The 23,005-nt window shown below is 40.9% G+C and overlaps 1 protein-coding gene across 4 annotated transcripts in view; it reads left to right on the top strand.

Annotated features, from left to right (window-relative positions):
- Positions 1 to 23,005, top strand: part of il1rapl1a (interleukin 1 receptor accessory protein-like 1a) — a 206,813-nt gene that overhangs the window by 70,405 nt on the left and 113,403 nt on the right. For all 4 annotated transcript variants that reach the window (XM_081601649.1, XM_081601650.1, XM_081601658.1 and 1 more), the window contains exon 3: positions 18,800 to 19,085. In XM_081601649.1, the coding sequence (XP_081457775.1) occupies positions 18,800 to 19,085 (286 nt within the window). The remainder of the gene's footprint in view (positions 1 to 18,799; positions 19,086 to 23,005) is intronic.

The raw sequence follows: 23,005 nt of genomic DNA on the forward strand, positions 1-23,005 counted from the left end.
AGTGTCTTCCCATGCGTGTGCTCATGTGGGAAGATGAGTGGGTGGAGGCCAAATGTTAAGGAATAACCAGGATGGACCGTCGTCGATGGAAAGATCAAGAGTCTGTGCAGTCTATCTAGAGTACGCTTGAACCACCGTGAGCTGCACTGCAAATGCAAAAGTCTCATGCTCTCTCCTGAATCGTGTGTTTCACTAGATGGTGCGATGTGGATTTTTATGATTCGTCTGTTTTAATGTTGCATGAATTTATTCATGTATGTGTGGGCCTATGATATTTGTGCAACGTGTGTGTGTCTGGACGGCACTAGGAGGATTACTGTAGATTTACAAGTCGTGCTAACAATAAGCAGACCCACCCCTGGGACCCATACTCAATCACTATCACAATGAAATGCTGCTAATTCCTATTTAAAGCTGCCGCACAGGCACTGCCCTCCCTACCCTCAGGGCCGGAGGGAGAGCAGGAGGCGCAGAGCGAAAGGCGGGAGGAGGAATCTATGTTTTGTTAGTCGGTATAATTTCTGCTAATTCCTCCTGCTGATTTCATCTCTATTAAAACCTCTCGTCTCCCGTTTGTTTTTATGGATGTTTATGAGGTTGCTTCATGAGTCCGACGCGCTTGCCGCTGGAGAGCAGCACACGGTAGCATCTGTGTCATTTGTCTTGGAAAATACCCACGCAAATGTACCCTCCTTATTGCACCTTATTGGCTTTGCACTGAATTACTCTGAAGCCTCAGACTTAAAGAGGATTGCTTTCATTTGTGGCCAGCAGGTTAATGTTTAGAGTCCGTTGTTTTATTAAATGTGCGCATTAATTCATAATGTCGGTGCAGTCAATGTGAGCTGCAAATGAGGGTATTATTTTCCGTTGTTAGGAAGTGTCACATCAAGGGCAAATGTGCTGCGTTTGTGAGCTTATTCCCGTTTCACAAAATCGCTGCTTGCTCTCCACTCCTGCTACAGCTTCCCTCCGCTATCTCCTGCACAAGCACGCTCATTTAGAGAAATGCTTTAATTGGGCACAGAATCAGGAGCAAAAATCTCCAGCTGCATAAATATTTTAGAGGGAAAGCATTCAACAGCGCTGCACAATCTTGTTCTGTTTCTGTCTTTTTTTGTCCCTTTCAAATCTCCGCTTGCTTTCTCTTGCTTGCTACGCTTGTATACTCCACCACACGATAAGCTGTCCGTGGTTTTCAGTTGCTGTATTGCTTGTCTTCCTTCCTTTGGCCATTAACATGTATAATTTTGAGAACATAATACAACTGACTGATCCTTTTTGCTAATGTTCGGTAGAAAACCGTGCATGCAGTAGCTGCCAAGCAAAAACTCATGCACATATAAAGTGGCTCTAAACTGGGACGCAATAATAAATGGGGTAATAATTTCTGCATTATTAATGAAGCGGCAGCATACTCCCCTTAATTGAAAAGTTCTTTTATCTTCAGCACATGCTCATTATCCCTTCCTTTAACACGAGTGTTACAACACAAACTGCAGATAGCAGCCTGTGCTTTGTCCATTTTCATTTCAGTTCTCAGTCTTGCTACACGATTGTACAGGATTTTTGATGGTGGGGTTTTAGGCGGCATGTGGATGGATGGGGCTTGGATGAAATAATTTGTCATGACATGTTGTGGTGTTGGTCTATCCCACTCCTGTAAAATTATGTGCATAGATATTTGCAAATATTACAATTACTAATTATAACCTTGGATTGAAAATAAGCATGCTTCATACGTAGTTTTTATTTCAAAATTCCATATTTTTTCCCAGAATAAATGTACAGAAAGAGTAGTGCATCTATATCCATATTTTGAGAGAAAACTATAAAACATATTCAGTCAAGCAATAAATATGGACGGATGGAAGGAATTAAGAGAAGGAACGCCATTGGAAAATACTTTAAACTCTGGACAATTGAAAACCATGACAGAAAGAACTGAAGTAAATGACTGATTGGTTCAAGAAACCTTAATATTTACCAGGCTGTATTGACTGGACTGATGCTACAGAGTAAAGGAAGAAGATGAGATGAAACAAGGGGAAACATTTAAGGAGATGCAGGTCAATGAAAATGGGCAATTCCTCAGCAGAAGGTTGTCTCAGTTACACGTTTCACGTAATAAGTCACTTGCTTTCCGCAGACGGTCATGAAAGATGATGAATAGATCTTCCTGCCACATTGTGAGACCGTAATGGCATTGTGTCAGTTTTTATTTCCCATGCGAATAGTGCATGGATTAAGCATATAGTGCATTGGGAGTGCAAGAGACATGGGAGACATCGTTAAGATGGATGGATCACTGTGATTTGCAAATACATCCAACAATGGCTATGTAATTTTTCCTTATTTAGGTTCACTTTCACACATTTTCTGTAATCCATCTAGTATCCCACACAAGAACAGCGCAGCACAATAAAATTTGAATATATTTTTGAGAGCCCTGTTCCCTAACAGCTAGTAGGCAGCATGTTCAAATCTCAGCAGGGGTGTTTCTGTGTGCCTGTGAATGCTGTGGGTTTTTTCCTTGCATAATGCTTTTCTTCCACATTCCAACAAGGTAGATATTGGGTTAATGGCTTAATGTCCCTGAGGCAATAGTGTGTGTGTGTGTATGTGTGTGTGCGCGTGTGTGTGTGTGTGTGTGTGTGTGCGTGTGTGCGTCTGTGTGCAAGGTTGTCTCCCGTGTTTTTGAGTCAAAGGAAGCATAACAGGTTATGAACAATGTTTAATTCTAGATGATTTTAGAGAACCTGTTCGACTATGAAATGAAGTCGGCAAACAACAAAAATTGCTTCACCAAAGGCTGTAAAGACAAATAGTTTATATGGTTGTGAGACTCTGTGAAGTTTTTTTTCAGTCATGGTTCTTTTATTTTTAGTAGACAGATGTCATTTTGTCATAAGTTTATAAAAAACTGAATAACTCTCGAGAGTGATGAAAAGCTAAATGCTAATTAAACAGATTTCTGTAATATAAAACAAATCAAACTGAAAACGATCTGTCTTATTGGATACAGCACCATATTAGTGGATATTAAATGTTTACACTTTCATCAGAGATCATTGTTGTTTTTTAGTTGAACTGTGTCTGTGTTGCTCAGCTGCATGAATCCTCTGAACAGCAGTGATTCATCAGTCTACTTTAAGCCCACCAATGAAGGACTAAACATGGATTTTACAACAGGCTGTCAAATGTGCAATAGCACCAAAGATGGCGTGTTCCTTTGCGTTTCCCAGTCTTGTAGTTGTTCACAAATGATCCCAGACATGTATCACTAGTAATCAGTTTATTAGGTGCATTGATGCAGCAGACAGACTTGGTTCAGTAACAATGATGAGAAAAACTTGAGTATACAAGGTACATAAAGTATGAGTAGGTTGAAGTTGCTAGTCAGTTTAAAGAGCGGCCCTGGTCTGACTTTAACTGTTAACCTCACATTACATTTCCAAGAATTTGTGTAATTTTCTGCCAAGCTAAGAACAGTATGACACTTTCTTATCAAAAAGGGAGACTATGATGACGACTTCAAAGAACCTCGTGTTAAAAAAAAAGATCTGAATGATCTTATTATGTGAGGATGTGCTGTTTGTGCATTCATAATCAATGTTTCTTTGTCCAGTTGAAAACAGGAGGTTGTGTAATTATTCCTAAACTAATATCCATCCATCCATCCATCCATCCATTCCGGGGGAATCCTAGGCGTTCCCAGGCCAGCCGAGAGACATAGTCCCTCCAGCGTGTCCTGGGTTTTTCCCGAGGCCTCCTCCCGGTGGGATGTGCCCGGAACACCTCACCAGGGAGGCGTCCAGGAGGCATCCTAACCAGATGCCCGAGCCACCTCATCTGGGTCCTCTCGACGTGGAGGAGCAGCGGCTCTACTCTGAGTCCCTCCCGGATGACCGAGCTTCTCACCCTATCTCTAAGGGAGAGCCCAGCCACCCTGCGGAGGAAACCAATTTCGGCCGCTTGTATCCGTGATCTCGTTCTTTCGGTCATGACCCAAAGCTCATGACCATAGATGAGGGTGGGAACGTAGATCGACTGGTAAATCGAGAGCTTCGCTTTTTGACTCAGCTCTCTTTTCACCACGACGGACCGGTACAGCGCCCGCTTCATGGCAGACGCTGCCCCAATCCGCCTGTCGATCTCCTGCTCCCTTCTTCCCTCATTCGTGAACAAGATCCCCAGATACTTAAACTCCTCCACTTGAGGCAGGACGACCCCCCCGACCCGGAGAAGGCACTCTACCCTTTTCCGGCTCAAGACCATGGCCTCAGATTTGGAGGCACTGAGCCTCATCCCGGCCGCTTCATACTCGGCCGCGAACCGCTCCAGTGAGAGCTGCAGATCACGATCTGATGAAGCCAACAGGACCACATCATCTGCAAAAAGCAGAGATGCGATCCTAAGGCCACCAAAACGGATCCCCTCAACACCTCGGCTGCGCCTAGAAATTCTGTCCATGAAAGTAATGAACAGAATCTGTGACAAAGGGCAGCCTTGGCGGAGCCCGACTTACTGCCGGCAATGCGGACCAGACTCTGACACCGGTCATACAGGGACCTGAGAGCCCGTATCAAAGGGCCCAGTACCCCATACTCCCGGAGAACCCCCCACAGGGCCCCCCGAGGGACACGGTCGAATGCCTTCTCCAAGTCCACAAAACACATGTAGACTGGTTGGGCGAACTCCCATGCACCCTCCAGGACCCTGCTGAGGGTGTAGAGCTGGTCCAGTGTTCCACGACCAGGACGAAAACCACACTGCTCTTCCTGAATCTGAGGTTCGACTATCCGACGGACCCTCCTCTCCAGGACCCCTGAATAGACCTTACCAGGGAGGCTTAGGAGTGTGACCCCCTGTAATTGGAGCACACCTTCCGGTCCCCCTTTTTAAATAGGGGGACCACCACCCCAGTTTACCAATCCAGGGGAACTGCCCCCGATGTCCATGCGATATTGCAGACTCGCGTGAGCCAACACAACCCTACAACATCCAGAGCCTTAAGGAACTCCGGGCGGATCTCATCCACCCCCGGGGCCCTGCCACCGAGGAGCTTTTTGACCACCTCGGCGACCTCGTCCCCAGAGACTGGAGAGCCCAACCCAGAGTCCCCAGGCTCAGCTTCCTCAACAGAAGGCATGTTGGTGGGATTGAGGTCTTCAAAGTATTCCACCCACCGGCCCACAACATCCCAAGTTGAAGTCAGCAGCACACCATCCCCACTATAAACAGTGTTGGTGCTGCACTGCTTCCCCCTCCTGAGACGCCGGATGGTGGACCAGAATCGCCTCAAAGCCGTATGGAAGTCTTTCTCCATGGCCTCTCCAAACTCCTCCCTCGCCCGAGTTTTTGCCTCAGCGACCACCGGAGCCGCATGTCGCTTCACCCGCCGGTACCCATCAGCTGCTTCAGGAGTCCCACAGGCCAAAAAGGTCCGATAGGACTCCTTCTTCAGCTTGAAAGCATCCCTCACCTAAGGTGTCCCCCAACGGGTTTGAGGGTTTCCGCCGCGACAGGCACCAACAACCTTGCAGCCACAGCTCCGATAAGCTGCCTCGGCAATGGAGGCACGGAACATGGTCCACTCAGACTCGATGTCCCCAACCTCCGGAACGTTCTGCCGGAGATGGGAGTTAAAGCTCCGTCTCACAAGGGACTCCGCCATACGTTCCCAGCAGACCCTCACTACACGTTTGGGCCTGCCAGGTCTGACCAGCTTCCTCCCCGACCACCTGAGCCAACTTGCCACCAGGTAGTGGGAAGTGGACAGCTCCACACCTCTCTTCACCCCAGTGTCCAAGACATACGGCCGCAGATCCGATGAAATGATGACAAAATCGATCATCGAACTGTGGCCTAGGGTGTCCTGGTGCCAAGTGCACATATGGACACCCTTATGCTTGAACATGGTGTTCGTGATGGACAATCCATGACGAGCACAGAAGTCCAACAACAGAACACCACTGGAGTTCAGATCGGGGGGGCCGTTCCTCCCAACCACGCCCCTCCAGGTCTCACTGTCATTGCCCATGTGAGCGTTGAAGTCCCCCAGTAGAACAAGGGAGTCCCCAGGAGGGGCTCTCTCCAGTACCCCCTCTAAGGACTCCAAAAAGGGTGGGTAATCTGAACTGTTGTTCGGCCCGTAAGCACAGACAACAGTCAGAACCCGTCCCCCCACTCATAGGCGTAGGGAGGCTACCCTCTTGTTCACCAGGGTAAACCCCAACGTACAGGCGCCGAGATGGGGGGCAACAAGTATGCCCACTCTTCCCGGCGCCTCTCACCGTGGGCAACTCCAGAGTGGAAGTACGTCCAGCTCCTCTCAAGGAGACTGGTTCCAGAACAAGAGCCATGCGTCGAGATGAGGCCGACTATTTCTAGCCGGAACCTCTCAACCTTGCACACTACCTCCGGTTCCTTCCCCAGCAGAGAGGTGACATTCCACGTCCCAAGAGCCAGCTTCTGCAGCCGAGGATCAGACCGCCAGGGTCCCCTCCCTCGGCTGCTGCCCATTACACACTGCACCTGACCCCTTTGGCCCCTCCGACAGGTGGTGAGCCCATTGGAAGGGGGACCCACGTCTCCTCTTCGGGCTGAGCCTGGCCGGGCTCCATGGGTAAAAGCCCGGCCACCAGGCGTTCGCCATCGTGCCCTACCTCCAGGCCTGGCTCCAGAGTGGGGCCCCGGTGACCCACGTCCGGGCAAGGGAACGCTAGATCCAAGGTTGTTGTGCATCATAAGGGGTCTATATGCGAGGCAATTTCTTATATTCATTATTCCTGTTTTGCAAAAGTTGCTTCTGACTTTGCTTCGGGCCAGAGGGTTTGAAAATGTTGTGTGCATTTTCCAAAACCCACAAGGTAGCCACCAGCTGCAGCTTTCCGTCAGACAGCCAAAAAAACTTCTTTGCGGCGGCTTTTACTTCGGGTGTTAACTCTAAGACCATAACAAGGCTTCAGGGAACAAGTTTTTGAAAGACATGAAGTTTACATGGCATGGCATTTGTAAAATTTTACGAAAAAATAACAATAATCTTTGCAGTTGTAACTCGGGATGTCGAAATAACACACAATGATGTGCACATTTGTGTGTTTGTACAAAGTGAAGTTAATGCCCTTGTCTTGCTCTGTCTCTTCCCCCTTTATTTTTGTGCTTCTCTGGCCACAAGAGGGGAGAGGCAGAGAAGCAAGGGTGATAATGACTTGTCAAATTAGAAGCGACGGAACCTGCAGCGAGTGTAAACACAATTCAGGATGTTCAGATGACATTTTCCAAGCTGTATTTCTACTGGGGGAGATTAGCGGAGTGACAGCTCAGCCTGAATCTCATGGATCACAGCTGCACAATGGAGAGGCGCTGGCGCACACACACACACACACACACACACGCACACGCACACGCACACATTCCACTCGGAGAGAACAAATTACTGGCATTTTAATACAAAACTCCACACTGACACCTGCATAAACAAACACAAAGATTTCCCCGCAGAATAGTGCAAGCAACCACACACACTTTGTATTTGAAGACGCTTTAGTATGAAATGGCTTTCTTCCTGGATCCCTCCTCCCTGCTTGTGGTCCAGGGGGCCCCTGCAGTCTCAGCCAGTCAAGCCCGTGCATGGATTCATGTCCATGTAGTCTGCCCACACCCTGTCAACATGATAGATTGTGTTCATGCACAGCCTTCACTCTATAACTTATTGAGACCTTATTTGCATACGTTCTCATTGCCAGTAAAACTCCACATGATGTAGGAGAGCAGTAGGCCTTTCAGTTGTTAAAATATTAGGGGATCCCGTTTCTTAGCGTTCCATTTTACGCATGGCCGTCCTTCTCTGCACAGCAGAGACCATGAGCGGCACTGCTCATTTTCCGACTTCGCCCGATGAAATAAAGAACCATTTACGAGGAACAATATCCGGACCGTCGCATCTCCCGCCTTCCTGCCCCCACTGTCGGAGAGATACTATTGAGAGTCCTGAGCACATCAATTTGGGCCTCAAATGACTTTCTCCGGCTGGCCAAATCCTGACAAGCTTTCTGTTCTCCTTTTTAAAAAAAGAAACCTTTTATCACCAAGAAAAAGAAAGAAAAGATGAGCCAGGGAGAGAACGAGGGAGAGACAGAGAGAGAGAGTGAGAGAGAGGGGGAAGTCAAAAAGCTAATATCACAGTGACACCCTTTCAGCGCACAACAGGGAGAATTTCTGTACTATAACGGGTTCTGGTTAATTTGAAGTCAATTGGAGAGTTATTAAAAGGGATCTGAATGAGCTGCACTGAACTTGGTCAAGGGCAGCAAACTCACCCTGGTTTCTGCATGGAACATTAGAGGCATGCTTGTCACCTTCATGCAAACTTGGAGGATTTCTTTTTTTTTTTTTTTGATCTTTCACAAAACCACTTTTGCTTCCAATTCTCTTCACACTCTCAGAGTCCACTTTATTTGGTACACCTGTTCTTCAACTGCTTGTTAAATCAAAGTGACGTTTTTGGAAGTCAAACAGAGCATCAGAACGGGGAAGAAATGTGATTTAAGCGACTTTGAATGTAGCATAGTTATTGGTGCTGTATGGCACTCACAAAGCTTGAATCTTCTGTGATGTTTTTGCTAAGAATGGTCCAGAAAGGAGAAAATATTCAGCTACAAAATTGCCTTATTGTCACCTGAGCTCAAATAAAATGGGACGAACTGGTGTGGTCTGATAGACATTCAACAATCACTCTTGTATGCACTCATTACAAGCAGAGTATGCAAAATACCCTCACTGAACACACAATCAATCAACCAGTCAGATGGACTCCAGCAGCAAAATCCCACATTCCTGTAAGCTTAAAACAGGAAGCTAGCCCTACAGACTCACCACAAGGAAGAAATTAAACTTCTTCAACTCTTCTTAAAACTATGTTACCGACTATCTGTCTGAAGACAGAAAGGGTCCATTATTTTTAATAGAAAGGTGTACCTAATAAATTGACCAGTGTGCAATTCTAGGCTGCACTTCTGTCATTGTTTTAGCAACAAACGCATCTCCCTGCCGATGCTTTTCGGTGCACCTGCTCAGATTCCCTGGGCTCAAGCTCATAGCTGAGGATTTGCTTCAGTTTAGGTATTATTTCTTTTTGGTTTATCCCTTAAAACTCCACGTTGCATTTGAAAATTATTCTGCCAATATGTATGCAAATGTCAACATCCACCAACAGAAATTAGATTTACAGCAATTCCCCGTACTTCTCTGATATCTTTCCTATGGTCCTCAGGTGCAGGCTCGGTGGTTTAATGCAGCATTGTTTTGCATTACAGCACAATTTAGATTGCGAGTGCAACAAATATTACCAGGGAAGAAAATAACAGAGCAGGCTTGAAGAGAAATTGAAGATTTGATTTATGTCGTGTATCAGAGCATTGGATGGAGATTTGACTAATGTGGCGATGAGCACATACATGATATTTAGATGGGGTTTTTTTTTCTTGTCTTAACATAGACAAAGTCTTTGTTTTTTCAGCAAAGTACGTAAATGTTCTATGAGAAAATTTTAGGTTTTTATTCTTTATTTTCAACTAATTAATAAGTGACATTTTCTCTGTTTGGAACTTGAAACGTATCTCAGAATAATAAGCGGGATAGAGGAGATAATAGAGTGAAGAACAACACAGATTCAGTCAAAAGAGGGAAGAGAAGCAGTGAGAAACCAAACACAATTTTAACTTTATTGCTGTCAAGTTTTCAGCTAAACTATCTGTGAAAGACAGTTTAGAGGAAGTCAAGAGACGCTAGCTTCAGTCTTGGACTGTAAACACAGGAGGATAATGTTACACCAATGGATGAAACCAGAAAACTGATGCCAATTGTTGCTTGGCACTTTTGCTGACCTGCAGTTGGTAGATGATGCTAGCTGAGCTTCAAGATGTATACGGGATAGTTAATTATTTAATTACCCTTCTGTTTATCCATATGTGCGCATTTTGAGTGTGTTGTAAACACGATAAAGGGGGGAACAAGATCAAATAAAATGTTTTTAACAAGCATTTGCAAGTTAATAGAATTATTTGACCCGTTTCACTTCTTATTACAGTGATTATGAATTATGGACTATATTTACTTTTTAAAAAGAAGCTGTAGCTCAGCAGAGAGCGAGGGGGAGGATATGAGCAGTGTGTACACAAATGTGATTGGTTTGTCTATTTGATTTTTCTATCCATGTTTTTAGGTATTGGCCTTTATGAAGTTCTTGTGTGATTACCTTGAGTTAAAATGACAAGGTTTCATTGTATCATGGTATTTGCATGAAATATATAAGCAAAAATGTATACTGTGATCTAACTGGCAACAGTTATGTAGGTTAGTGGGGATTAAGATGTAATTTTAAATAGTTTTAAGCTTTACAAAAATGTTGCAGTTTGGAAACTATTACTGTTTGCGGTACCTTCATGTAGTTTGTATCTTGACCATGCTTATTTGACCCTATCTTAACGGATTTGGTTTTTAAAGAAATCCTCTATCTCTCAATAATCGAGTGGTATTAGATATGGTTTTAGGAATATCATTTAAATTTCCATATATATTTTAATCACCATAATTGTCATTCACTTGGAATAAAAGACCAAGATATATATATATATATATATAATATAAAATATATTCTAAGTATTTTAATGTTGCTAATCTACCTGTATTTTGTGGATAAAGAGCAAAGGTCGCTTATGGTCTTTGGAGTGAAATTATCTGTAGGCTACTATTCCCATTTGCATATAAATGAACCGTGGTAAACTGTGAAAGAAGATGATTTTCTTTACCCAGAAAATTATAAAGTAGCAAGACGAGAGAGAGGTCCCTAATCCAAGATTTTTGCTGTGTTCATTAATTTAGTGGGAATATGAAAATTGGGATGGAACTGGATTTGTGTTGCTTATTATGGACTATTGAGAGGAGTAGATTATGAGATTTGTCATATTTGTCTTCTCCTTTTCATTCAAAAATGTTGTTCATATTAACATTTGACATGTCAATTTTAAACTGCAAATGAAATGAATAAACAAACATCCAAAACTGAAGAAGAAGCAAATTGTGAACTTAGATTTGGGTGAATTGATTTTATTATTCTGGATTTTTTATTTTTATTTTTTGCAGGTTTATCCTCTGTAGTTAACATTCTTAAAAACTGAAGAGAGTAGAATACGAGAATATAATTAAGCTCTGCTGTCTTCATAAGTGAAATTCAGGTGGTGAAACAAAGGGATATAAAGTTGTGAAACCTGGACTTGGCAGTTTGTAATTTAAAAAACCTCAGTTTGAGAAAACCGTGAGAGAGAGATTCCCAAAATATTGCAAAATTTTCAGCTCGTGTCTTTCTAGTAAATCCAGTTGTCTCCTTCCATTAGCTGGATATATCACTGCATGCCTGGTACTAGAAGTCAGATCACTTTTCACATTCTGATGCCTGGTATGTAATTGTGTATCTTTGTAACCATGTAGATGCAAAGAGGGCCGACTTCACAATGAGCAAATATCTTGTTTTAATTATTTGCACTTTCCGTATCTGTAAGTCTTGATTTATTTATAGTTTCTGTCCTGGGCACTTTGTCACAGTTTACAGTTGTTCCCTGTTTGTTCCACATCAGTCCAGCATAAAATTATTTTTAGTGTCTAAGTCACTTTGGATAAAAGCATTTTTCAAATGAATGTAATAGAACGTAAAATGCATATCCATGCATTTGTCTCTCCCAGCTGTCTGTGAACAAGTAATGATTGTAAAATGTGGAAATAAGGCCACATCTATGTGACCTTATTTCCACATTGATGTTTACGTGTTCAATTTAGGAAACATTAATCAGGTAACAATACTAAACTCTGTTTAGGTGAGATTAACATAGAGTAATCTGCTATTTATAGTTCACTTTAAAGGTTTAAAGAATGGAGTCCAAATCTTATTTTTATACCATTATATTAATGCCCATGTTTTATTCTTCTACCATTTCTTTTACCTTCATTTGAAGGTCAAGAAGCCACAAAGACGCATTCAGATTCAACTTGACATTCAGATTCAACTTGGCAGGGCACACAGAGGACCTGTTGAGATAAAGCCTAGAGCTTGTGATTCACAAAGGCAGCTGGGATTCTGCAAGTTTAGGCCCCGGTTTTTATCACCTCTATTGATCTGTGATTAAGTAATCTTCAGGATTAAGTAAGAAGAGCAAGACAAAGAGACGATATCAAGCCTAATTCAGCAAAGTGTGATTGGAAGCTAAGCCTGTTTTAAAGACTAATGTGGGAATGCACATTGTCACATTGTCTGTGCAAAGAACTCCGTGTGAATTTGGACAACGCTGGAGAATCAAGTAATTTGCAGAAAGATTATTGTAGAGGTTTTCACCTTATCCCCAGGCTTACTAATTCTGCGAGTCATTTACCTTAAGTTCTGCACAATTACCTTCAGTGGTGGTCATGTTTCATGCCAACACTTGTGGAGGAAGAGTATAATTGAGTTCTATTGTTCATAATTAGCCATTGCCAAGACTTGAATTTCTTTAGCGAATAACAATGGTCTTTTTTTTTTTTTTTGCCATTTCTGCAGCTGCTTATGTAAGATGTTTATTTTATAAAATAATGTTCTCATTTTCATGGAAATTAATTCGTCAAAAACGACAAAAAAAAGACTTGTTATTCTAAAGATTAGTTTTTCAAAAATCCCTAAGAATGTCTCACCACAACAAAACACTCACGATGTAAAGCGAACGATTGGAAAAGAACTGTACATACTCTCATCTACAGTTAATCAAGCTGTTCTTCAGTGAAAGTACAACTTTAGTGATCTTTGAAAAGAACTAAATGAGTTCGAATGTATTGTTAATTTTCTCTAATCTGCAAAGTCTACCTTTCAGGCTTACATGTATGCACTCCCACTAATTTGCAGTCAAATGTCCATTGCTGCAAATTGCTGAGAAAACCTATTTTTGTAGCCTTCAGCAAGGACCTGGTGCTTGTTCTGGTTTAATATTTGACTTCTGTTTTTGGCTATATTTAATTTGTTTGGTTTTCTGGCAGAGAACCATATTCCATATATTCAAAGGGGTTAAAACAGAGGGGTTTTGGAAAGGCCATTTCAGAGGTTTTATGCCAGCCTTTTTTATTGTGTCCTAAGTTTCCAACGTCTAGCTGTTGCTTTGAGGAAAAGGCGATGCATTTGGAAACAGTCAACCACTTTCATTATTGCATCTGCGTTATGAAACGTAGCAGTACTACCGTCAAGGAGACACAGTTCAGCGTTTCTCTGAGGTGTTTCTCTTAAGTGTTGCTCAGGCTGAACAATGTTTGTTCTTAGGTTTCAAAGTCTTCGTCAGAATCCTCTGATCATTGCATGATATATATGATGCATGATGAGACTGTGGGCAGTAATACTAGTATTGTAGCAGCTTCCTGTTCATTGCAAGTTTCGCCATGGGTGGTTAATTTCCTATTAACTTGCTTGAATGACTGCTGTGATTCCAAATACAGCTCAAAATGGGTTTAGGTCAGATGAAGTAGGCTAACGTTAAGGTTTTGGAGAGCATTGGCTTAAACCTTGTTGGAAGTTTATCAACTATTAAAAATTTAGGCCTATGAATGGAAAAAAGCTAACAATTTTAAAACTCTTTCCATGAATAACAGTGCTCAAATATCTAAGCCAAATTATGCAGGAACTTCCTGTTGGCTACAAAAGGCTTGGTAAGCTATGTATTTAAAAATATTAGTGGGGTTGTATATGCACACATTAAGCTCAGATAATTATGATCTTGAGTTGTTTATTTAATCATTCATCACTGAATTATAAATGCATCGCTATAACCCCAAATTCCTGTCAATGATGAGTGTATGTAAACATCAGACTCTAAGTCTGTGTGGTAGAGTACATACACTGAATAGAACATGCAAGGAATGACACAGAAAATAATTCTCTGGATTGGATTGATAATTGAAAAGCCCAATCGCCTACCAAACATCTGATATTTCAACTTTATCCGAAGAGCAAGAATGAGAAGAGAGAATTTCTATTGAGGACATCATCAGAGTTTCAGGGAACATTGCATAAGTAATATAATGTTAAAAATAACAATCATGAGAAAGCTGGACTTGACCGAAGAGACACAAAACTCAGTTTGTGATTGGAGTTCTGGCTGTGGTGGGTTCACATTTTCTTTGTGCGACTCCTTGAGTGTGTGTGGGACTAAATTTATTCAAGCTCTAGGGTATGTATTTATTGGCTTGGTTTAGTGTCACACAGTGACGGACAGGTCTGTCCTGCCGCTGAATGTAATAAGGTTTCTGCGGCGCTCACGCGCCTGCACATTTTTCTGAATTATGACGTTCCCACCTTGGAGTTTTTGAGCACCAACTGCACTCCACCTATACCTTATATATCATGGGACGTAGCAATCACAGGTAAAGGAGCATTGCAGCCAACAACGCTGCAGTACAAATCTGAAGACTGACAGCCATAGGGGAACATGTCCATATGGAAACATTTTTTCACACTATGGGCTTGTTGGACGTCTGAGCAGAATTGCTACAAATCCTTAACGTCCCAGGAATCCAGGGTGGAATAGCATGAGATCCTGTATTTGTGTGTAGTTTTATGCAAGCTGTCAGCAGCAGAGAGAGTGAAAGGTGGGGACTGCAGTATTCCTGCAGCGGGAAGCATTGATTTTCTTGCCTAGCATGGGGATGTGGGAAATGTCAGCCTCTAATTGAGTTGATAAAACCGTTTTGAGTCTCAGACGTAAATATGCCCTCCCTCTCCCCCGCACATACACGCACACGCAAAATGCCATTGCATTACACAACTCCACTTGGGATGGCCATAAGAAATGAAAGGTCTCCTTATTTGTGTGTGCATTAACATGTACCTACCTTCAGTGCATGCCGAGTTGTTTTGTCTTCCGGTGGAAGCAAATGCCCGACTTGCTTGCCAGTGAATGAAGTGTTTTCTTTAGTTTTGAATTAGCAGGGAAGCTTCTTTGGATAAACAGGTTTGCTTGCCACTGAGAGCAAAAATGAAGATCAGTAAACTTGACGCAGAGGTCATATCCATTAATGGAATAGAAAGTGAATAAAGGAAAGAATGAATGAAGTCTCTGCTCCCTCTGCTGATTAAAAGATTGGTATGCAGAGAGAACAGAGGAATTACCTGCTGTCTTTAGAGGAAGTTCACCACAATGTCAGAGAAGAAATGATAGTCCTCAGTTCAGTGTCTCTATGAGAAGAATCTCATTTTTCTTCTATAATAGTAATAATTATGTTAAGAGATTTTGTGATATTTAAAGGCAAGATTTATTTATTTCTGTCACAGTTAAGTCTCTTTCGAAGCTCTGTCTAGTTCCTGTGATGCAAATTTAATGGGGAATGTATATCAGGAGCACCATGGTGCATCTAGTTCATTCGAGAACTTAAAACGTTGCTTTAAGAACCATCTGCGTCTTTTGTAAGAGCGCAAAGACGGAACAGACCACGAGACTTCAGTCGTTCTATCAGAACCGGAGATGCCTTCATAGCCTTTGGAGCTGAGCACTTTGGAGAGTCTGCAACCATCAAAAGCCACCAGTCTGAGTTGCAAACAGAGGTGTATTTTTAGAAGTACATGTTACTCCACCAATGCGTGATGTCCTGTAACTATTATAATTCACCATAGATATGAAGGTGGAGCTAAATCGTCATCTCTCTGCTTTATCGATGCTTGAATGCTGTTTTGTAGTCTGTAAGGAAGTAGGTTTTGAGTTGCCCTGTAGTGTTGACAGTCAATAAATTGTCTATTCAGCAGTATTTTGGGTTTCCAAAAAAAAAACGAACCGCAGAGAAAATGTGAACATTTTTTTAAATGTTGAGAGTTCCTCCACTGGTTAACCATCAACCCAAAACTGACTTATCCTACATCAGATGAGATTTGTGAAGAAGCTTGTATTCTACTTGTAAAAACAAACACAAAGATGAGCATTTAGTTTTTTCCAAAAGTATTTCTAAAACCTTGAACCTGACCAAGTGAAACATCTTGTCTCATGAGCTAAATGATTGGAAATAATGGCCTTTCCATATAGCTGATGGTGTTCACCAGCAGGACACACGACAGTTAATCAAAACATAATTATTGAAACTGTATAAGGTGAACACATGACACATGTATGTTTGCATCTACTTTGATGTAAGGGAGAATAATTAGTGTTTCTCATTATGACACACACACACACACACACCCAGACACACACACACACCTGCTTTCAGTTTCTTTCACATTCTTGTGTGTGTAAGTGCACGCACCCACACACACAAACACTTGTGGCAAAGTCGATAGTAATTACTGACATGATTAGGCAGACAACCATTCATATAGGGAATGCACGCTCATGCAAATAGACATGCACGCACGCACGCACACACACACACACACACACGCACGCACACACCCCCATACACACACACACACACACGCACACACACACACACACACACTCTATCTCTCCCTCACACACACATATTATACCTCCCTGGTAATTAACAGTATTAATTACTAGCATAGCTGTCCCTGTGAGGCTCTGTATCACTCACAGACGGCACGCAGTGGGGTTCTTATTACTTTATCTCGCCACAGCATCGCCTCTTCTGTCTCCCTCTCCTAGTCTCTGGTTATACACGCTTTCTGATACACACCTGCTGGATAAACAAATGTTAGCTAATTAGTTGGAGAGTGATAGCTGGCTGTGGGTTAAAATCCAGTCGCTCGGGATGTGAAGGAGCCATGTTTGCATGAAAAAGAGTGGGTAATTTTGTCATTATGATGGCGTCGGGGTCTGTTTAGCCACTGTAGCCGTTTCTTATGCATTTTGTTATGCTGTTGTAGCGAAAGTGTCACATAAGTTGTGTTTTTTTTTCCATTTGAGTTGCATCAGCTACTCTTCTTTCATTGCAGCAGTGCTCCAACCAAAACATGTTGGGCAAACTCTCTTATGCATAATTGCTGAGCTGGTGAACACCAAGCTGTAGACATCTTGCTTGAGAGACGTCGTGGCATATTCCCATTTACCGAGGTTGTTTTGTACCCCGCTCGAATCTGATTTATATCCACAGCAGTTAAATGTGGCTGGCACCATTTTTGAGGATATTGTACAGTTAAATCCCAAGTGTCACAGCGCTTGCATGTTTGAATATTGCATGCGAGTGCGTAAGCTTTCTCTGCAGAGGTAAAGATATCTTATGCTCCGAGTGTGCTGGAAAAGTTGAGATTGAAGGTGAGGGGATAAAATGTGTCTTGCACATCATTACACAGTAAAACTGCAATCCTCTCAAAGTGTCAATGCAATATATCTATGTAACATAAAGGGATATTTATCTCAAAATGTCATGATATGACATGCTTTGAAAAGGATACATTATTTAGCTTTGCAGTTTGTTACTGAGACAGTTGTTTCAGAGAATTAATCAATAACAAATAAACAAGAAAATACTGAATAGTTTGGGAAATGTGACAGTTGCCTCCAAACACTTTATTGCTATTTTTGGAAAGAAATTAGTAACTTCCAAGTGGCATGTATAATTGATTAACCCACAAGCCACAGTCGAGGGTTTGGAGTTTGAGGAGGAGAGGCCTGTGTTTGATTTAAACAGCTTACCCATCAGGGGCAGCATTTCTGTCTAACAACAGCCTTAGCTGGCGCTAAACTACGGTAGCAGATAGATGCAAATGTGCAGCAAATGGTGAAACGTTCTGGAAACAGGCACAACTACATAAATGACGCAAAATCCTAAACACATAAACACACACAAAAAACTAATTCAATAGAAATAAACCTACAATCAACAATGCAATCAAAAAGTGCTGCAATTTTTTGCTAAACTTTTGCTCAACAATGGTTAAACATTGTTTTTAACTTATTTTATTCCGTTGTTTGTTTTTCAACTCTGTACTTTTGCAGTGCTGAAGTCTGATGTTTTCTTAGCAAACTTATTATGCAATTTCATATCTGCTATGGATATTGATGATTCAAAGCAATTACATGTAATCAACTCATAAATAACATTTACCAGTAGGAGCTCTACCTGTACCCCATCCCTCACCTTACCATACCTTAACGCAATTCAGTTGTATTATGAAATAATATGTGATTAAATAAAATAACACAGCTAATTTCACATTTTATGCTTACTTATTATCATAATTCATCAAAAATACTCCATAGTAAATAAATAAACATCCACTATTTAACAGTGATATGAACTGGTTTATTAGAGAGTAAAAAAGTGAAGTGAATAACATGCTACAAATAGGCACAAAGGAGAACTGACTCTGTGTATGTCAGTGTATACATTTTCTTTTACAGAATAACAAGCAAACAGACTCGTCTTGTTCTGTTGCTGTTATTTTTAATTAAGACAAAAATGACAGAAAAGTATGTTTTAAACACACGGTGATTAATTAGCAAAACTTGCCACACTTTTAGGTAATATTGCTTCTCTAAATTTAGTCTAAACATACATTTTGAAAGCCAGATTTTGTAAGGCAATTCAAGTAACCATAGCAACTTCTTCACACAGTTTTTAGACATTAATAGATATTTTTATATAATTATCTTCTACTTTTTTAACTTTCACATTTTGTGTCTTTTAGACAAAGGACAATGTGGTCTTTTCTATATTCTTTAAACATTTTTTTGGAGTTCACAGGACTTTGGTCTCTTATTTCACTTTATTTTTTTCACATTTATAACCTGCTATTGAAAGTCTTCCATATGTTTTTTTTTTGTATTGTCTTTTTCAGTGGACGGCTGCACAGATTGGTCAGTGGATTACAAGAAGTATCAGGTGCTTCAGGGTGAGACAGTGCGTCTGAAGTGCGCTCTGTTCTATGGTTACATCCGGAGCAACTACAGCCAGGCCCAGAGCGGGGGCCTGAGCCTCATGTGGTACCGCAGCTCCGGCCTCGGCCACACCGACTTTGAAGAACCAATCTCTTTCGATGGAGTGCGCATGAGCAAGGAGGAGGATGCCATCTGGTTCAGACCTGCTGACCTTCAAGACGTGGGACTCTACTCATGTGTTTTACGGTAAGAGTAAGACATTTTTATTTTTTTGTTTTTTAGATATACTGCTTTGTTTTAATTTTGATTACTTCTCCTATTGGGCTCTTGGTAAGCATCAACCCCATGTTCACAAGAAGCAGACTCGAGCAGGATTAAAGAACATATGCTGTAAGTTGTATACATGGGATAAAAAGTGAAAGTAAAAAGTACAATAAAATACGACAACCAGACTCCTTCTCCAAATATGGGTGTCAATAGGAAAATGAAAATGTTTGACTTTTATTGCAAGAATGTTTTTTTTTTTTTTTTTTACATTGAAACAAAAAATGAGATGATTTAGTAAGATATTACAAGTCAGGTCAAGTGAGCTGAAGAATTTCAAATACCCATTATCGAAGCATAACAAATGTTTGTTTAAAAATATTTACATTTATTAGATTTTTTTTGTTGACCTTAGAAACTTCATGTAAGGTGAACAGTTAAAGTGAAAGCATTAAGGACTGCCAGTCTCAGAAGAATACCTAAAACTGTTTGCAATAACCCAATGTGTAGGATAGTTAAAAGTTGAATGGCCTGTGTAAAATGATAACCATTTTTGTCCTCTGACAGTTTACCTATGCAAAAACTCTTAACACTGCCAGACAAAAAAAAAACTTTATTCTTATGTCTTTGGCCTAGTGTGTGACAGTAAACCAGTGGTAGTAACTTAGACACGTCCATTGTTAATAATAAAGTGAAATACAAACAGCAGTGGAGATAATCTTTTCCCATTTCATGTTACAACCACAAACTTCATTTTATTTTATTGCGATTTCACGTGATACGACATAAAAGCAAATACTTTTTGGTAGTGCCTAATGCTAAATTAAAAATTTTACAGTTTATTAAACAAATATTCAGCCTTATTCAAATGTTGGGTGTAAAACTCAGGGAATCCCATCGTTCTGTGCATAGCTGCACTTGTAAAAAGTGCCTCCAGCTCTGTGTTTCTCCATCTGCATTTGTTGAGCTAGAGGGATTTCGCTCAGATACCCTAATCAGAACTCTGAGACATTTACCTCCCAGCTGAAATAAATTACTCTGTTTGAGAAGACACATTTGAGTTACACATTGAGGCACATAAGTAAAAATTCTCCCTCAAAACCACAGCCAAACAGAACACACATTTTAGACCGCTTTTTATAAACGGCACAAAATCATTTAAATAAAGATGTCCAGTTTGTATTAGGAAAATGGGGGTTGGAGAGGTGGGAAATCACACTTCCATACATGAGTACTTTACATAATAATGCATTAGTCTTTAATAGGGAATGCCACAATGCTGGGAACCTTTGACTCCAAGGAAATTATTACATTTATTTTTGGCGAAGGGTTTAACCAACACACTGACTCAGCCTGAAGAGAACCTTTGGTATTTAGGTCAACAATTATTTCAATGAGAACCTGTGTTATATTATTTCCTATCTGTGTTTTTCAACTTCGAGTCTTATCACATGCTATGTGTGTGACTTATGATGGGCTTTGATTCTAAATAGCACATGTACACTGAGATCAGTAGCGTTGAACTTGGTGTTTTATAAAGTCTGGACTGGGTTTGTTACATTTCTGTGTGACATTATTATCCAGATTTTCTTTGTATTGTTTTTTATTTTTATGCAAGATAAAGATAAGAACTATTTCAGCCAAACACCTTTTACTTTTATCATTTGCACTTGTCATAATTGAGCCATCTGTTACAAATTTTGTTTACATATAGACCTCACCATGGCCTGATGCATTCAGATCCTTCATGTTTATGCAGGCTAAAGTTAAGAACTAATTTCAAAGTACAATTTCTTCCAATTTTATCTTCACTTCCATTAATAGTTCATTTTGGCTGGAGTCAGATTAAGATGCATCAACCCAGAATCAAAGGCTAGAATCAAAGTAAATAATCCATTAAAGGATTTATAACTTTTCTTTTTATTATTTTTGAGATATACAAAAACAACAGTGAGAAAAAACAAAACATAATTTAACCTTACCATTTTCAAGGTACAGTAAATGCAGAATAATTCAAGTTAGACTGAGATGAAGTAAACACCAGGAGGCTGAATTTCTTCTCTTTTTAGCTGGAGGCAGGCACATTAATCTCTTTCAAATCTAACATGCTCACTGAATGACAGTGGTATTATTTTCTGAATTTGTGATCAGGGATTGTTCAACCCTGTACAAAGCACATTACTGAAACTGAGGCATTTCTTTAACTGAATGTGTGTTCCTTTGCTGTTTCATCGTAAATGGATCCTGCTCAGTATTGTCAGTGGTGTTTTTTAATGTTTGTTTCACAATTGCTTATTTAAATGAACTGAGCATTATGTAAAATGCTCCATTTCCTTCCTATTTTACCCTGACTGGGCAGTGATTGCATCAGCCAGCCTGTGGCATTCACTGACTTGACATTTCAGTTACAAGTGTGCAAAAGGGGAGTGTTTGGTTTTCACACAATAACCTCAATAGGAGTAAACCTCCCAAATCTGAGTCTGATAAACTGCTACGGCTCTAAGCATAACCCTACCCAACCAGGAAATATACAATATTTAATTCACATAATCCCAACCAAAATCTAAAATGTCAAATTGAACACCCTAAAAGAATGGTGTATTAGGAATCTAGAAATGAGTTATGCATGCAGACAAAGTGACATCCGGCAGTTTCCAGAGCATCCAACATACACTCACAGGATGTCTTATCAGCACTGACGGCGCTCAACTTGACTTATTAAAAGGGAACTGACCCTGTCTGAAAACTAAACCTCACCACTGGCTAATTTTGAGAAATTATAGAAAAGTCGGCAGAGCACTGTGTGGATGAGCAGAAAGAAGCCCTGTTCATTTGTCCACTTTGTCGATTTTTCAGACTTTACTAGTGACTTTTTTGATTTTCAAAACAACTGGTGACAAATCTAGTGACTTTTTCTGTGTTGTTGGAGGCTTTTATGGCGACAGTGCTTTGCAGCTCGGCTGAAGCTGTCTGTCCTGATGAGCAGCAGAGGCCATTAGCCGTCATTAGCTTGTCTCGCTTACTCAGCACTGCAGCCAGTCTCACACAGTCACCCATTGAACACCATACCTTCACTAATGGTCAGAACCATTCACATTCATATAACCAAAGTTATGAAGTTGTACCAAGTTGTATCGTGGCAGCCAATAGGACAATTCATCTGTCTAAGAACCATTTGACAGGAGAGGTCAGCAGTGAGACAATTTTGGACAAAATAATGCCAAACTAAAAGAATTGCACAAAAATGTCAAAACTCACATAAAAACATAGAGCAGCTATGTAAAGTTACCCACACATGTTGTCTTATGTAATTTCCATCATCAACCCACTGTTATTATTTTCCACACAACCAGTTCCAGTCCTCGAGTCAGTTTTTAATACATTCTTTGGTTTTCAACTATACCGGATTTCTGTAAAAAAAAAAAAAAATAAATAGAAGTCCTTATATTCCCATTTTAATTTAACACCAATTTAAACACATGACGAGCAAGGTGGGGCAGTTGCTTATACTATGGGCTTGCAACAAAAGGTCCTGGATTCAAATTCTGGTGTCTTTCTGCATGGACTTTGAATGCTCTCTCCCTCCATGCAGCCGCTCTCTCCTTTCTTCTGCAGTCCAAAAATATGACTGTTGGCTAAGTGGTGAATCTAAAATAGTCCTTTGGATGTGAGTGTGTGCATGAATAGTCCTATGTGTCTCTGTGTAGCACAGTGATGGACTGGCATCCTGTCGAGGGTGCATACTATCCTTCTCCCAATGATCGCTGGAGATAGGCACCAGGTATAAAGAGTGGATGGATGTTTTAAAAATAATAGGTTTTTCAATTTTTTACAATGCGTACAAGATCACAGGTCGCCACAAATATATTATTTATAGCAGGATGGCTGTAAATAACAGCAAA

This window comes from Poecilia reticulata, chromosome 2 (assembly GCF_904066995.2).
Source record: "Poecilia reticulata chromosome 2, P_reticulata-male-v2, whole genome shotgun sequence".
NCBI lineage: Eukaryota > Metazoa > Chordata > Actinopteri > Cyprinodontiformes > Poeciliidae > Poecilia > Poecilia reticulata.